Source organism: Rhinolophus sinicus, linkage group LG09 (assembly GCF_036562045.2).
Source record: "Rhinolophus sinicus isolate RSC01 linkage group LG09, ASM3656204v1, whole genome shotgun sequence".
Taxonomy (NCBI): Eukaryota; Metazoa; Chordata; class Mammalia; order Chiroptera; family Rhinolophidae; genus Rhinolophus; species Rhinolophus sinicus.
In genome coordinates this window covers 60,687,254-60,701,606 of record NC_133758.1, presented here as the reverse complement: position 1 = coordinate 60,701,606, position 14,353 = coordinate 60,687,254, and the positions used below count along the sequence as shown (strand labels likewise).

Sequence of the window (14,353 nt, the reverse complement as noted above, 5' to 3'; positions counted from 1 at the left end):
CCCCAGAAAACAGCACATTAAAAAAATTGTTGAGTGAGTGAATAAATTCATATAGAAAAGTGATATGATCTTCCCTGTAAGCACAGTCTCTGCTTGAGGTATAGTCACCTTTCAAAATTAAAATCATTTTTCCCTAATCAGAGGTAGACTTGGTTTTTCTAGGTAACTTGCTCAGCTGACCTAAGGCTTTTTATCCTAAGCCTTAGGACCTAAGGCGTCCTCAAACGATCATTTTGTATCACTGGCTACAATTTGTCCTGAGGAGAGAGACTATGTCAAACTTGACACCATGAACATAGCTGTAACAGCTCAGTCCTTGGCTATCAGGCATTTACTGCCGACACTAAGGTGAAGGTCTCTTCCCAAAAGTGAAGTCCCTGGTCAGTCCACATCATAGCTTTCTCAGCATTGTAGGCACCACTTAGGAATGTGTCTGGTTGCTTGTCTGTATATGCGCGTGGCCTGAAATGAGCAGGCATACCAGTCCCTTCCTGCATCCCACAGACCCTGAGCTACCAAAGGTAGAAACAAAGGTTGCATCAGCATATAGATATGCTTCTCAAAATGCTTTCATCATTTTATGCCATTATATACACAAGATTAGTATTTTTGGAGGCATTGGAACTGTGACTTATTATAACAACAGCGTTTGGAGTGTATTTGGAGCTTGATAAATATGATTCACTCATGGATGGCTTTAAAACTCATGGCATGTCTTCTTATTTCTCCACCAAATATACCTTGTTTTAAGGTTAAGACAGTTGAAATCAGTGACCTGTAGATATGAGGTCTTTTGTGGCAACTATATGACAACCCTATGTAGCCCTGGTTTTCTCCTCTGTGAAACTGGCTGATGCTACCCAGACTGCAGTGGATTGGAGAGGAATATTCCAGACAGTGTGAGTGTGAGGAATAAACAAGACAATCAGCTTGTGTGGATGTGGCCATAGCACCTGGTGTGTAGATGCTTTACTAGGAGCTTCTTTAGTTGTGTAACGTGTGAAAATGTGAAACTTTGTATACTTCTGCGTTCATATCTTTTGCTTTCAGTATTAAGAAAGAAAGAAAAGAAAGAAAGAAAGAAAGAAAGAAAGAAAGAAAGGAAGGAAGGAAGGAAGGAAGGAAGGAAGGAAGGAAGGAAGGAAGGAAGAAAGAAAGAAAGAGAGAGAGAGAGAAAGAAACTCTCCAGGGGAAAATAAAACCCACCTCAGGATTGTTACATCAATAATTGTTATGAGAGATGTTTGCTTGTCGAGTTATCTCCATGATAGAACAAATTGATGCTGCATCACTGAAAATAATGAGGTGATCAGCCTGGCAATGAATTGAGGAAAGAATGATCCTTTACTGTGGTCTGGTGACACTGTACTAATTTAGAAACCACAGATGCTGCCTTGTGGCAGAGGTTTGGTTTTGTTCAATTCTCTGGTCAGAAACCTGACATGGTTTGTTGATGTTGCTGTTTATAGCTGCAGCCTTCCCTCCTCTGTTCTTGGAGGATTTTCTTCATATAGGAAGGGATAGTAGTTGGAATATAAAATCTCCCAGAGAAACGTATGCCCAGCTTTCTGCATGGATCCTTAGCTGAGGTTTGAAAAGTGGTCTGCGTTGAGCTCTGACTGGGAAAGCTAAAGGTGGCAGGCAAGCAGGTGTCTGTTAGTCAGTAGAGTGGGGGGCCTGGGCACCTCCCCCTCTGTGAAATGAGGAAAGGAAAGCCCAAGGATGTGTGCCTCTCGGGAGAAAAGTATATGGCTGATGAAGCTGCCTTCACAGCTTCCAAGCTTTGCACTTCTGGAAAGTTTTGGTTGTGAGAGACAAATCAATGCCAAAAGGCTGGTCAGTGAAATAAGAGCCACTGAGAAGCAGTCCATCTTACTTACAGTGTTTGGGGGGGGGGGTAGAGAGGGGGACAGGAGGCGACAGGGTTTGGGGAGGTCTGTGCTCTGGTCTTCAATACGGAGTCTGGAGTCAGGGCCAACCCTCTGTTTATTTTAGAGGACTGCAGTTTGGCATATGGGAGAGACTTCCCCCGGTGTGAAAAATGTCTCATGTAGGGGCTCTGGGCAGGAGAATGGTAAGAAGTAAATAAGCACTGTGGAAAATGCAATTAGGTTATGGGATCACAAACCGTGGAGATGTGGTCAACATCACTGCATCTTGTGTGAACACAGACCAGATGCACTTAGATTTACCTACACAGAACAGCCAGCAACCAATGGCGACCAGCATTGCAGTTCTCTTTGCGTCTCAGTGAGCTGCACAAGGAGGGGTTTTTGGCCTTTGCTTCCTTCTAGTTCTAGCATTCTGATGCTGGGCACCGTTTAAGATAAAACCCAGTTTGAAATCTAGGCTTGCCCAACGATGGATTTGCTGGTGGGGCGGGGGTACGCACTCATCCTTTGCATTTGTAATTATGATACTTGTTTTGTATGTTTGCGGTGAAAGTACTAGGCGGTTCCTAGACATATGTTTGAGTGCTTGTAACTGTATTATAAGGTAGGTGGGTAAAGTGTGTAAAACAGGCCGTAGAGCACCTGCCACAGAATACCTGCTGGGGTGTCTGGACCACGTCCTTTATGAACACTGTTTGCACATACACAAAAGGGTAGATGGGCCGGAGACGGTGCGGGATATGCCCAGTACTCGTGCTGGGTGTCGGAAGGATGGGGCCGGTGGTAAAAAGAATCAATATATATTTACGGTGGGGGCGGGGAGGGGATTGCGCGGAGGCTGCAGGGCGGGGCAGCGCTAAAGAGAGCGAGCCCGGCTCGTGGTTGGTTCGGGAGTCTGGTACCCACAGAAGGAGCAGGCTAGGAGGGAGGGGATGCGGACGGGAGGATAAAGCGATGGAGTGTGCTGCGTTACCGTTCTTCAGGCGCCGTTGTTGGAGCCGAAATACCGTGCGTCTCTGACGGAGCCGGCCTTCTCCTCGCGTACGCACTCACCAAGCTGCGTGCGCCCCTTCGCCGTGGCGGTGCTCACCGCTCGCCCGGGGCACCCGGAGCACGGCGAAACGGGTCCCCCTCGCAGGTCTTCATCGCCCAGCGCGCCCTGTAGGGCACGCGCGCCCCGCCGGCTCTAATCTGCGCGCCGACCGGAGCATGATTTATGCCCAGGCGGAGGCTGCCAAGGTAAGCGGGCGCCTGGCAGGGACTCTGCCTGCCGCCCCTTCCCTTTCCTTTCTCAGGGAGGCTTCCCCGCTTCTCCCGAGGCCCTGGCAGCGCCTACCCTTCTCAGGGCAGGGATCCACCCTTCTCTCCACCCTCTCGCTTCTCCCGCGAGGTTCAATTGTCAGCCTGGGGCGCGCTGCCGCCAGGACCTGGCTGGTAACCCCAGTGCGACCCCCGCTCGGGTACAGCAGGCACACCCGGCCCTCCAGTGAGCACTGAGAGAAACAAAGAAGCCCTCAAGAGGGTGCGCAGTGCCTCCCCCGCCCCCGGTGCCCTCCCAGTGACGGAGAGGTGTCAGGGGAGGGGGCGGAGAAACCTACGTAATCCGCGGTCCCAGCCCACACCCACCCCTTGTGAACCAAAGCTCTACATCTGGTTTTTGCCTTGGGCTCTCTTTTAGACAATTGTATTCCAAGCAATGCTCATGGCTAGAGGAGCGAGTGCCCACGACCCCCGCACAAACTCGCGGGTGCTTGCTCAGGAGGCGCATGGCAGATTCGGTCCTGGCTCCCCTGGGGGCTGGCAGGCGCCGAGATGCTCCGTGTAGGTGCTCCTCCAGCGCCTCCCTGTCCCCGGTCGGTTGCGCCGTTCAGCCGAGCCTGCCGCCTGAGTTTTAGCAGGAGCAGCCGGTCCTGTCGCCTATGGTACTGCGACCTGCACATAGGCTGAGAGGAAGCCGCTGGGGAAAACGCGTCTGGTCCGGTTTTGACTGGAGGTGCGCTTTCTCTTACCCCTACATTCCTGGGCTGTGACAATGCAGCAAAATCCGGGGGCTCAAACAATGTGGCCCCCTCCATCCCACCCTCCTTTTTCTGATTGCTCTGCAGTTTGACGTCCCGGCCACTTTGGCCCATTTGCGGAGTCTGGTCTGTCTTTCATACAGAGGATGGGCACCATAACTTCTCTGCCAAATGTCCGTGGGTGGCCAGGGTGGTGATGGGGGAGGGGAGAGCTGGCAGGGACACAGGCTGCAGAGATGCCCGGCTTCCTGTGGTTCCCAGCACAGCGTGCCCCAGTCTGCATTGGGCCGACAACAGATAGCATGCGGGGATTTTCCTAGTTGCTGAAGGTATTATTTGACGTTGCTGTAGTTTTGTGCTTACTTTTCTTGGGATCTGCAGTGGTGCAATTCTCCCCTTGTTTTTATTTTTTCTCTTTGAAAAGATAACATGCTGTCTTCAGCAGAAGTGGATATAGGAAGATAAGCATAGTTCAAAGACTAAGGGAAGCATCTTCTCTCTTTCCCTGGGATTTAAGAGCTGTTTAGGAGGGCAGATGCCCTACCCAGAAAGGCGAGCTTGTAAAGACCCCTCAGTGTCATTGTCCAAGGAGGCTCAAAGCAGGTGGCCAGATCTGCGTTTCTCATCAGTGGACTGCTCGGGCTTTGGCTACTAACCGTAATTCGTTCTAGATCGGGGATTCATTTTGAAAATGTATGTTGTCCACTATGAAGGGATTAGAGTCCACATGCCACCCTCGTATGAGCTGTGTGCCTGTTTGGTAGACAAATCGAGTGTGGTAGAATTCCCTGGTGTCCCTTCTTTCTGTTTGCTATCTCTTCTGGAATGTGGCATTGGAAAAACATAGCATTATTTTAATTCCTAGACCTACAGGACTTCAGAGTGTTTAATTTAATAAACCATGGTGTGACTAATTCTGGAGTCCCCAGTCTAGTATGGTTGGCAGCTTTGTGTGATTGACAGGTGTGTGTTTTTTGTTTCGTTTTGTTATTTTGTCTAGGGGAGTTATTTCATGAAGGCAAACTGCCTAAGTTGTTTCAGATTGTGACGTTATTGACTTGGTAGGGAGATCACCTCCTAAGCTGGAAACGCCTATCAATGCATCAGTATGGGAATGCAGCTACTGTGACCTCTTTGGGTAGCATCATTTGATTCCTTTTACACCTCTGGCTTTTAAAGGTGGATGTTTTAAAAGATCACTTTAAGGTTTACCTTTTATGATCCTTATATTGGATATGACTGTTAATATAGGAAATGCTAAAAGACCAGATGTGATCATGGGAAGACAAGTTCAGCCCGTCCTCCCTTCCTTATCTGTGAAGTGAATAAGTTGGACTACCTGATTTCTATGGCTCCTTCCATTTCCAACATTGTGTGATAACAGTAGAAGAGTAAGAAAAGTTACCCAGTTTAGAAAAGCAAATAGTTATAGCCATAACTATATAATATAAGCAAACCAGGGATTGGTTCTAAAATTTAAGTTTTATTTTTAACCCCAGTAACTGCATTTTTCTCATAAATTAAATTACCCAACAACTCAAACAGGTCATTTTTTTTCCACTATAGCAAAAGATTTTGTGGGGGTTCAAGGAGAGAAAAATACTGAATAAATAGGATTACAGGTTTTCTGTTTATTGTGGATTAGTTATCTATTCCATCCCCATCTTTTGTGCATAATTGAGAATTGGTTTTTGTTTTGCTTTGTTTTGAATGAGGTAGCTGTTTCATCCTACACAGCAATTGGCAATAGTGTCTGATTTCCTTTCCCTGATAGAATTTAATATTGCTCATAAAACTTGCTAGTACTGTTGCTTGTTATAAAAATGAGTGAGGCAACAATTATTCTGAACAGGTAAGCAAAGTGTTTTCATGTGTTTATAGTAATTTGTACAATTTAGGGGTAGTTGAGATATTTGGTCATTGGTTTGTGCTTATCCACACATTTTTTTACAGTAGTGTGCTAGCTTTTTTTGTTTTTTTAAGTTACAATCAATATAACATCGTGGAATAACAGCACCTGCCAGGCATAATGAATCACTCCCTCTCTCATTTTCCCACAGCACTTTAGTCCATACCACTAAGGGAGCACTTACTACATTGCAGTTCCATGAGTTTACATATGGTATGAGTGTCTTGAGGACAAAGACATTGTTACATTTACCTCTCATCTCTCCAGCACTTTGAACTTTGCCTATCCATGGTCCATGGTATATTCTCAGGAATGTTGATTGAGTGGATTTCAGGACATAAAAATACCATCTACTTGTTTAGTCAGGAGGTAGATGGGAATTCTTCTCTTGGTGAGTCAGATGGGCAAATCAGAGGTTATGTAAGATGCTGAGGAGAGCTGGCAAGACAGTTCTTCCACTACACTCTCTCTGAGAGAGGCTGTGCCCTGCCCTTGGTAGAAAATGAGGTAGACTGCAAGTCAAATGCTGCAGGTTTGGGTCTTTTACTTTTTACTTGAATGACCTATGTTGTCCATTCTAATAAAATTGATCTGATAGTTGCTCTGTTTGTCTTGCTGTGGCCTTAGAAGAAAACTCGTTTGGCCCAAGTGCTGTGTCCTCTAACAGGCACTTAGGTGAAGAAATGGTGAGCACCCTCCTGCTGTCCTCTTCTCCAAGTGCTTCTGAAACAACCCAGCAGTTCCACCAGAGACAGCCGTCATTCCTGGCCAGCCCACCCTGATGGAGTTGCCCAATAGACAGATTTCTGTGCTAACAGGTGTGACTTACAGACTGAGAGACCCCTGCTTCTTTCCCTTCACCTCCTTCCTTTCCATCTTAAAAAACAGGACAGGTGACCTTTAGGAAACCAGGAAGTTCAGTACCCACATGTCCTTTCTGTAATGCAGTCTTAGGCATGTTTATGTTCATGGCCTGTAGGGAAAACAGTGTGAAAGATTCAGTGTACCTTTTCTCAAGTCACTTTTCCTCCCTATTTTCGCATAATGGAGAGGTTTAGTTTCTTCTTTAAAAATAGGGAGTTGAACCAGGTAATCCCAAAGGTCGCTTTTAACACCAGGATTCTGTGCTTGTTGTTATTGGTTTATTCAATTGAGCCAATGAATGGAGGGTGAAAAATATTAGTGATAATTTAACTTGACTACGTATATGTGTCTATATCTGTATATCTATATCTGTACCATCTACATATCTATATCGCTTGTATGTATATGTATATCTATGTATGTTTGCATGTATGTTTGTATGTATTTATGTATCTATCATCACTTACCTATCTATCTATCATCTATCTAGTAGAACTAATTAGGTTTGTGTGTGTCAGCCACTGGGTTATCTAATAATAAATTCGAGTCCTCTGTTAATACTATTCTCTATAAATATAGTATTCTTTTCTTATTTGTAAAGCTAGAGTTACTATATTAAAGGAAAAGGTTTGTGACATTTCCTCTTTCAAAAGCATACAATCCCCAACTCCTATATAAAAAGCATACAATCCCCAACTCCTATATAAAATGTTTAGAATTTTAGGGTTTGAGAGGCAAGCCTCCAAGACCTATAGTAAAGCATTTTTATTCTCGCCAATAGTATGTTTCACAGCTGAATAACTTGCCGTGAAAAGTGTTCCGTGAGATTCATCCAACAGTGTTCCTTTCCATTTCTTTCTTCTTTCTCATTTTGCTCTTTTACCCCCTTCCTTAGCTCTGTTGACCTCCTGTCACATTCATAAAACACATGCCAATAGTATCACTGCCCACCGACCCCCACCCTGCCTCATGGAATGCAGGAGTCAGAGCCTCATTACCTTCTTGTCTTGACCTTTTCTACTTTCTTCATGAGCATTGCTTCTCAAGTTATATATGAGGTTTTGAGGCATACTGGTTCATCTGATGATTTTGTGTATGGTAGACATGTATTTCTCATGGGCTTTCTGACCACCAGACATTTGTGTGTTAAATACTTTAGGAAACAAAGCAGCACATAGGTGATTTATATATCCCATACCATGATGTTTGGATGTGTGAGTATTGATAAGTGGTTGTCAGTTCTGTGGCATGGGCACTGTTGGGAAAGTAAGTGATAGGTACAGAATGTCACTGCTTATTGGCAAGATATCACAAAGACCACTAAGCTCCCAGGTCACTGGAAAAAACACCTGGATTTGCATAGCAACAAGTGATGTGTGCTGTTCATATTATTAATTCAGAACCCACGCTTTCCCTGATTTTTGGCCCAAAGCTTGATGCACATAGAGGACTGAAAAATAAAGATATAGTGTACAGACAGGCTCTTCTGGTGTTATCAGGCATCTACTAAATTGCAGTATTTTTTGGAGAATTCAGTGGATGGAATTTAAAGCCAGTTTTGGGGTAGGGGGAGGTGGGGAGAGCTGGAAAAGGAAGCCATCTGTACCCATGATGAAGAATGCTATCATGGAGACTTCATTTGGAGTCCCTCTTGTATATTTAGTGGAACAGATTTTCCTTTTCACACTTTCTAGATCTATTTGTAGTACACAGATGTCAGGGAAATATCATGTGTGTTAAAGGGGAAAGAAAAGACCAAAATTCATATCCATGGCCAGGGATTGTAATTGAATCACTTTGTCCTTAAATTGACACCAATTTAACTTGCACAAATATTTCCTGCTTTTGCTTTCAGGGTTTAAGTCACAGCAGTTTGAGAAACAGAAGTCTCAGTTCTGCACAGCATTGAATTTCAGAGATTCAGGTTAACAGGGTGGAAAAAGGACAGGAGACTGGGATTCATTGCAGTAGGTCTGCTGTCAGCACAAGCTAATGGGGCCCAGCAGTGAGCGTGTCACTTCCTACTGGCCAGCTGAGAACACTAAGGACACATCCATAGATTTTTATTGTTCAAAGGACTTCTCAGTTTCTTTACTGTTATTCGTAACTCCTCTCACCATCAAAAGTAAAAACGACTTAATTAACAAGCTTTTTTCCCTATTTTTTTTAGCACAAGTTATTTTTGTGAAAATGAGCTTTTGGAAGTTGAGAAAATATTTTTGAGAATTTTACCTGCATTTCCTACCCCACTCCCCTGTGTCCATAACCATGCACAGGACCTGTGTGTAAATGGGATGACAGGAGCGAAATTTGGCACACTTACACTTTACAGATCTCCTGACTCCACATCGCCCTACGACACTGATGTTCTGTTTTCTGGAACATGCTTCGAAAAGTTGTCTACACTAGCTTTCTCCATTCTCTTCATCTCAGCCTACAAAGACTAATTTTATCATGTAATGTTAGATTTAGACAATACGTTTAACATATATGTAAATTATGAAAAAATAAATAAAACAAATACCTGCCATGCAGCCTGAGACTAGAACAGCATCAGTTCATTTTAAGGTCCCTTTGTGCTCCTGCTTCATCTCTCCTTCTGCGTTTCTGGAACACCCCACGCAGGCTGCTGTCCCCACCCCTTCCTTCCACTGTTCCCATGATGATCCCAGCGGTCTCTGCCTTGTCCGGTACAAGGTCAGTTCCCTTTCATCAGCAGCACTTCACTCTACACACTACTCCCTCTTTCTCAAGCTCTTGGCTTCCCAGACACCAGGTTCTCCTGGTCTTCCTGCTGCCTCCCGGAGCCTCTTTCTTAGGCTCTTTCTATGGTTCCTGAATTTTTGTCCCTACTAACCTCTACTGAATTTTGACCTCTTCATGATGGACTTCTGTAAGACTTGGCTCTCAGATCTCTTCTCTTGTTACCTATGTCCCTGCCATTGGTGTCAAATACTGCCTTCATGCTGATGGTTGTAAGTTGATTTCACCAGTCTTAACTCATTCCCAGAACACCAGATTTGAATATGCCACTGCCAGCACCTTTCCTTGAATGCCACCTAAGCTTAAATTCCTAAGTGTAACAACTCCCCCTCGTCCATTATCAGTCCCCAAACCTGCTTCCCCTCCAGTGTCCTTCATCTCTGCCGTTCCAGTTGCTTAGGCCAAACACCTTCTAGTTCTTCGATTTCTCTCTCACTCACCCAAATCTAGCTTTTAGCAAATTGCTTCCCCTCCCTCTCACCCCCATCCCCCCATCCAGCATGACCACCCTTAGGTAAGCCACCAGGATCTCTTGACTTCTGCACTTGATTCCTAGTCAGTTTCCTGCATTTCTTGCCCATCAGCAATCTATTCTCTATATAGCAGCCCAAACGATTGTTCTTCCATTCAACAAATCTTGACTAAGTATCTGTTAAGTTTCAGGCATCAATTTAGGTGTTGGCATGTAGCATAAACACAACACACAACAGTCACAAATCTCTGCTATTTGCCCACAGTTTTCCAATGGTTCCACCCTGCTCAGAATGAAATCCAAACTCCTCATTTGGCCTATAAGACTCTGTACACCTGGGGGCCTCCAGTTCCTGCCTCACCATACGCTTCACCCTGTTCACTGGCTCCCAGTCCTCAATCTCCTTGCTTTTCCTAGCATATGCCAGGGACACTCTCATCTCACATGTTGTTCCCTTGATCTGGGTGATATCTCCCAGCTACCTGCAAGCTTGCTTCCTTGGCTTATGACATATCACACCTTCAGAAAGGCTTTCCCCATGTACATTGTTCTCTCTTTCATCTATCTGATTTCTTTTTCTTCACACCACCTAGCACTACCTGATTTGTTATATGTTTTCTTGCTTAGTGTCTATTGTCTGTCTCCCCTTCTGACTTGTAAACTCATTAGAGCAGGGACCTGTTTATTTGCCCAGTGTCTGGAATAGTGCCTGGAACATCTCACTTTTTATGAGATCAAGTCCCTTTAGAATCTGCTGGCTTAGAGTTCAGGTGGCATTTTCAGGTCTTTGGGTCCTCTGAAAATACCCTTTTTCTCCTTCATAAACTATTTCCCCCACTCCTCAAGGTGGGGGTTGGGAGTCTGGACATTTTGCTGATATCAAATCTCTGTTATTTATCCTGGCTTTGTTCTCTCAGCATTGAAGTTCAATCTTCTCTTTGCTTCCTCCTCAGCACCCAGCAAGTGGCAGTCAGTCACTCAACTATCGTTGAATCACTTACTTGTTATCGTTGTTGCCAGGACTTGGTAAAACTTCTCTCTCCTCTCCAGTCTCTGCCTCCTCTGGGCCACACTGACTTTGTCACTTTGAATGTGAACATGTCATTCCTGTGTTCAAAACCATTGGGAGTGGGGCCGGTCCGGTGGCTCAGGCAGTTATAGCTCCATGCTCCTAACTCCAAAGGCTTCCAGTTTGATTCCCACATCAACCACAAGGTTGTCAGTTCAATTCCTCAAGTCCCACAAGAGATGGTGGGCAGTGCCCGCTGCAACTAAGATTGAACACGGCACCTTGAGCTGAGCTGCCGCTGAGCTCCCGAATGGCTCAGTTGGTTGGAGCGCATCCTCTCAACCACAAGATTGCCAGTTCTATTCCTCGAGTCTCACAAGGGATGGTGGGGTGTGCCCCCTGCAACTAGTAATGGCAACTGGACCTGGAGCTGAGCTGCGCCCTCCACAACTAAGATTGAAAGTACAACAACTTGACTTGGAAAAAAGTCCTGGAAGTACACACTGTTCCCCAATAAAGTCCTGTTCCCCTTCCCCACTTAAAAACAAAACAAAACAAAACAAAAAAACATTGGGAGCCACCAAAGTCTCCACAATAAAGAGCCAACTCTCCAGGCTGGCGTGGCAGCCATGTAACCAGTATGCTCCATTGAGCTCTGCAAGAGCCAAATGGATGTTTTCTCCATTTTCTCCATTTTTCCAAGCATACTCTGTGTTTGCTTATAATTATGTGGGTTTTTTTTTCTTTTTTCTGTTTTCTACTCTTAGATTCCTTACCTCTTTAAAAGTTTACCCATTTTAAAGATCCAGCTTAAATCTCACCTCTTAGCAGAAGCCATCACTCAGTTTTTTTGTTTGTTTGTTTGTTTTTTAATTTTATTAGTTTCAGGTGCACAAGACAAAGCAATACTTAGACGTTTAACATTTATATCCCGCATGCTGTGTGATCCCCCCTCCCCCCATCCACTATCCCTCTGACATCGCACAGGGACATTACATTTCCACTGTCTCTATTCTTAATGCTGTACTCTGCTTCCTGTAACCATATACATACATATATATACCTACATATATATATATATATATATATATAAAATTATAGTTGGCATTCATTATTGTTCAGCTTCAGGTGTACAGTGCAGAGATCAGGCATCTACATCACCACTGAGGTGGTCTCCCAAATGGGACACGTGTCCATCGGATACCCTACAAAATCTTTACATTATTAATTACGTTCCCCAAATTAATTTTCAAAACCCCATGGCCATCTTGTGGTTACCGACTGTTTTCTAATCCCCTCACCTTCCCCCTTGTCCCCACCCCCCTGCCCATCTAGCAACCCTCAGATTTTCCTCTATGTCTCCAAAACTGTTTCTGATTAGTTCATTCACTTATTCTTTTCTTTAGGGTCCACATATAAGTGAGATCATATGGTATTTGTCTTTCTCTGTCTGACTTATTTCACTTAACATAATGTTTTCTAGGTCCATCCATGTTGTTGCAAATGGTAAGATTTCTTTCTTCTTTATGGCTGCGTAATACTCCGTTTTATAAATGTACCACAGTTTCTTAATCCAGTCGTCTACCGATGGGCATTTCCGTTGTTTCCATGTCTTGGCTATTGTGTATAGCCATCACTCAGTTTCCCAATAGAATATGATTCTCCCCTCACTGAGGTCCCTGTGATAGGTATCATTGTATGTCCTTACTAACTCTCCCATCTTTCAGAGTCCCTACTAATTGGTGAGCTGGCTTCCCAAGGTTAAAGGCTGTGTCACATTTGTCTTAGTATCCTGAAAACACTTGTCCCAGTAGCTACCACCACAGGTACTTCTCTGAATATTAAATGAATAAGTGACCCAAGGACTACCTAAGAGTTGAGAAGGTTTGTATTTTATTGCTTCTAGAATGGCATTATGCACAATGTATGCATCTATGAAATGCATATCATAAGGGTAATTAGACAGTTGGAAGAGGTGAGCTCCACAGGGTGGGAAGTTGTACCTGCTTTGTTTTTTTATTCTCCTGAGTGCTAAGAACACAGTTCAGTAACAGAACTCAGTAACTGTTTAAAGACTGAATGCAGTTGACAGCTGGACAATATCTTACATTTCTAATATCAAGGACATTTCTAATATCCTTGACATATATATATATATATATATATAGTTATATAGTTATATAGTTATATAGTTATATAGTTATATAGTTATATAGTTATATAGTTATATAGTTATATAGTTATATAGTTATATAGTTATATAGTTATATAGTTATATAGTTATATAGTTATATAGTTATATAGTTATATAGTTATATAGTTATATAGTTATATAGTTATATAGTTATATAGTTGTATAGTTATATATGTGAGGAAACCTCTCATTAAGGAGACTGGAGTGGCTTTCCCGAGATCATGCAGTTAGACATGGAACCCACCTTCTCCCTGCTTTTCCAGCCCTGCTCTAAATAGTGTCAGACCTGAACAAAGAATGCCTCATAACCTTTTCCAAGGTGATGCTCACCAGGGTTACTTTCTCACCAATATTTGAGTGACTTTCTTCTTCAGGAGAAGCCTAACTGTTTAGATCTTCTGAAACAAGCAACAGAATAGAAATTTCAGAATTTCAAAGGACTCAGAGACTCAGTGATAGGAAACAACATTTATGTATTCCCACACTGGTTCTCCTTCTGCTCGAACATTTCATCACTTTGCACATGACTGAGCAGATCTGGACCCTTGGCATTGGTGGGTCACATTTTACTTAAACCTGGTGTCTACTTGAAAGGATAAGGTTGTCTGTGTTTCTTAGAACCTCTCTAAGGGAAGAATAATTCACAATGAAGTCATCTAATCATAATTTGAGCAGGGGTTTTATTAGTAAGGCTGCTTTCTGTCTTTACCGACAACTTTCCATAGCAAGCTAGCACAATTTTTGAAGAGAGATCTCTCACAGGAAACTTGCAAGCGTTCTCCATCCTTTTGTTGCAATCAAGTAAAATTTGTCTTTGTAATATACATTCAGATTGTGATGTGACATCCTTGGGAAAAAATAGTGGAAAGTCACAAATTGTTCTTTTCATTTTTTTTCCCCAGGAGAGAGGGAAAATATCACTCTATGCATAATCAATGTTAAGAAGGCTTAAAGCTTCTAAAGAGAAATTTGACCAAGGGACTCTTGGATTACAGTCCAAAATAAAAATGAATTATATATAGGTATACACACATATATATGTCCAAATATATACATATATATGTATATATTTATATATAATGCCAAAAATGTATACACATTTAAAGAAAGGAAAACATTATTAAAATTTTAATACTCAACATATACCAATAACAAAAGATGAATACAAGTCACATTTGACTTCTGCAATTACAAGAGGTGCTCAAAGTGGTTGCCATCAGCGTCCAAACACT

At 43.3% G+C, this 14,353-nt stretch overlaps 1 protein-coding gene across 1 annotated transcript in view; it reads left to right on the top strand.

Annotated features, from left to right (window-relative positions):
- The first annotated feature begins 2,760 nt into the window (after positions 1 to 2,760).
- The window catches only part of HECW1 (HECT, C2 and WW domain containing E3 ubiquitin protein ligase 1), a 507,225-nt gene continuing 495,632 nt past the window's right edge, over positions 2,761 to 14,353 (top strand). Inside the window, exon 1 of the mRNA XM_074339744.1 lies at positions 2,761 to 3,131. Within this exon, the coding sequence (XP_074195845.1) occupies positions 3,102 to 3,131 (30 nt within the window). The 5' untranslated portion in view covers positions 2,761 to 3,101. The remainder of the gene's footprint in view (positions 3,132 to 14,353) is intronic.